The sequence below is a fragment of the Chaetura pelagica genome, unplaced genomic scaffold, assembly GCF_000747805.2.
Source record: "Chaetura pelagica isolate M959 unplaced genomic scaffold, ChaPel_1.0 scaffold603, whole genome shotgun sequence".
Classification (NCBI taxonomy): Eukaryota; Metazoa; Chordata; class Aves; order Apodiformes; family Apodidae; genus Chaetura; species Chaetura pelagica.
In genome coordinates this window covers 68,223-70,984 of record NW_009952810.1, presented here as the reverse complement: position 1 = coordinate 70,984, position 2,762 = coordinate 68,223, and the positions used below count along the sequence as shown (strand labels likewise).

General features: G+C 39.6%; 1 protein-coding gene across 1 annotated transcript in view; it reads left to right on the top strand.

Moving 5' to 3' along the window:
• LOC104386435 (maltase-glucoamylase, intestinal-like) overlaps positions 1-2,762 on the top strand; it is a 61,858-nt gene that overhangs the window by 4,757 nt on the left and 54,339 nt on the right. Inside the window, 3 exon segments of the mRNA XM_009995045.1 lie at positions 140-291; positions 953-1,124; positions 2,546-2,645. Of these exon segments, the coding sequence (XP_009993347.1) occupies positions 140-291; positions 953-1,124; positions 2,546-2,645 (424 nt within the window).

Here is a 2,762-nt window from a genome sequence, read left to right as displayed (position 1 = left end):
CCTTCCCTCCTTCCCTCCTTCCCTCCTTCCTCCCTCCTTCCTTCTCTCATTTTAACCTCCCATCCCTCCCCTTTTCCCTTCCCCTTTCCCCTCCCCTCCTCCCCTTTTCCTTCCCCCTGATTTTTCCCTCCCCCCCCAGATCACGGATCCCAAGAACCCCCGATTCGAGGTCCCTCACGACCACGTGGGACCTTTCACTGGACCTGCTGCCTCCAACCTCAAGTACCAGGTGTCCATCCAGGAAAACCCCTTCTCCATCCAGGTGTCCCGTGCCAGCACCGGGAAAGTCCTGTAAGTCACCTCTGTGGGGGCTTCTTCTCCATGAAATGGGGCTTCCTCAGGAGCTTGGAGTGGCTTTTGGTGACCTCTTGGGCAGGAGAACTGGTTCTTCTCCTCCTTTGGTGGATAAACGGGGTGGGAAGAGTCTTTCCACCTGAAGTCTGGGAGATGGGAGGTGGATCTCACCAGTTTTGGGGTTCAACACCTTCTTTTGGTGGATAAAGAGGATGGATGGGAGGTCGATCTCATGAGGTTTGGGGTTCCCCACCTTCTTTTGGTGGGTAAAGTGGATAGAAGGAGTTTTTCCACCTGAAATATGGGAGATGGGAGGTGGGTCTCACCAGGTTTTGGGTTCACCACCTTCTTTTGGTGGATAAAGGGGATGGAAAGAGTCTTTCCACCTGAAATGTGGGAGATGGGAGGTCGATCTCATGAGGTTTGGAGTTCACCACCTTTCTTTGGTGGATAAATGCAATGGGAAAGGTCTTACCATCTAAAATTTAGAAGATGGGAGGTCGATCTCATGAGGTTTGGGGTTCACCACCTTCTTTTGGTGGATAAAGTGGATAGAAAGAGTCCACCTGAAGTCTAGGAGCTGGGAAGGTCAGTCTCCTCAGTAGCTTCGACTCTCCCAAACGTCCATTTCCACCTCAACGTCCCTCTTCTGGCCCAGGTTTGACACCTCCATCGGGCCCCTGATCTACTCCAACCAGTTCCTGCAGGTCTCCATCCAGCTGCCCAGCCCCAACATCTACGGGGTGGGGGAGCACGTCCACAAGAGCTTCCGGCACGACCTGGAGTGGAGAACCTGGCCCATGTTCAGCCGGGATGCGGCGCCCAGTGGGGTGGGAACACGGGTCCTGGTCTTGGGGACACCTGGGGGAGGGGCCTAGAGATGGTGGGGGAGGGTTGGGCACCTGGAGTGTCCTCCCTGGGGGTTGGTTGGTGCTTCCAGATGGTTGGGGTTGGGTTGGGTTTAATTTGGGGTTAATTTGGGTTTTATTTGGGTTTTATTTGGGTTTGATTTTGGGTTGTATTTGGGTTTTATTTTGGGTTGTATTTTGAGTTTATTTTGGGTTTAATTTTGTTTTATTTTAGGTTTAATTTCAGATTATTTTGGGTTTAATTTGGCTTTAACTTGGGTTTTATTTGGGGATTTTTGGGTTTTATTTTGAGTTTATTTTGAGTTTATTTTGAGGTTTATTTGGGGTTTATTTTTACTTTATTTTTGTTTTAGTTGGGCTTTGGGGTTTATTTTCTTTGAATTTTGTTTAATTTTGGTTTGATTTTTACTTTATTTTGGTTTTATTTGGGTTTTATTTTGAGTTTATTTGGGTTTATTTTGGGTTTATTTGGGTTTTGTTTCTTTGGGTTTCCTTTTTATTTATTATTTTTATTATTTTTATTATTTTATTGACATTTTGACTTGGGTTTTTGTTTTGGTGTATTTATTTTCTTTTCGTTCCATTTATTTAAGTTTAATTTAGTTTAGTTGAGTTTAGTTTCTTTAGTTTAATTTATTTTAATTTAGTTTAGTTTCATTGAATTCAGTTTATTTTCATTTAGTTTAATTTAGTTGAGTTTAGTTTTTTCAGTTTGATTTTAATTTAGTTTAGTTTAATTAAATTTAGTTTAGTTTAGTTTCATTGGATTAAGTTTATTTTAGTTTGTTTTCGTTTAGTTTGTTTTAGTTCAGTTGAGTTTAGTTTTTTTAGTTCAGTTTCTTTAAATTTAGTTTTTTTAGTTTATTTTAATTTATTTTAATTTAGTTTAGTTTAATTAAATTTAGCTTAGTTTAGTTTCATTGCATTAAGTTTAATTTAGTTTATTTTCTTTTAGCTTAATTTAGTTTAGTATCATTTAGTTGAGTTGATTTTTTTAAGTTTAGTTTCTTTTAATTTAGTTTAGTTTCATTTAGTTTAGTTTAATTTAGTTTTATTTAGACTAGTTTAGTTTATTTTTCTAGTTTAGTTTCTTTTAATTTAGCTTCTTTTAATTTAGTTTATTGTAGTTTAGTTTAATGCAGTTTAATTTAGTTAATTGAATGTAGTTTATTTTAATTTAATTTAGTATCATTTAATTCTGTTTATTCCAATTGATTTCAGTTTATTTCAGTTTATTTTGCTTTTATTTCATGTTATTCCATTTCATTTTCTAAATCTTACTTGAAACCTGAATCTTTTGATCTGAACATTTCAAGTCTCAAGGTTTCAATCTTGACCTTTTCCTCTTGAGCTTGTGATTGTTCCTTGTCTTGTCCTCCCAGAATGTGGAGAACTTATATGGGGTCCAGACCTTCTTCCTGTGCCTGGAGGACACCACTGGGGCCTCCTTTGGGGTTTTCCTGATGAACAGCAATGCCATGGGTAAGGAGGTCTTCTCCACGTGGGGTTTCATTTATTTCACCTCAGCTTCACTTCAGTTTCACCTCGCTTCCCCTTCCGCTTCCCCTTCCCCTTCCCCTTCCCCTTCCCCTTCCCCTT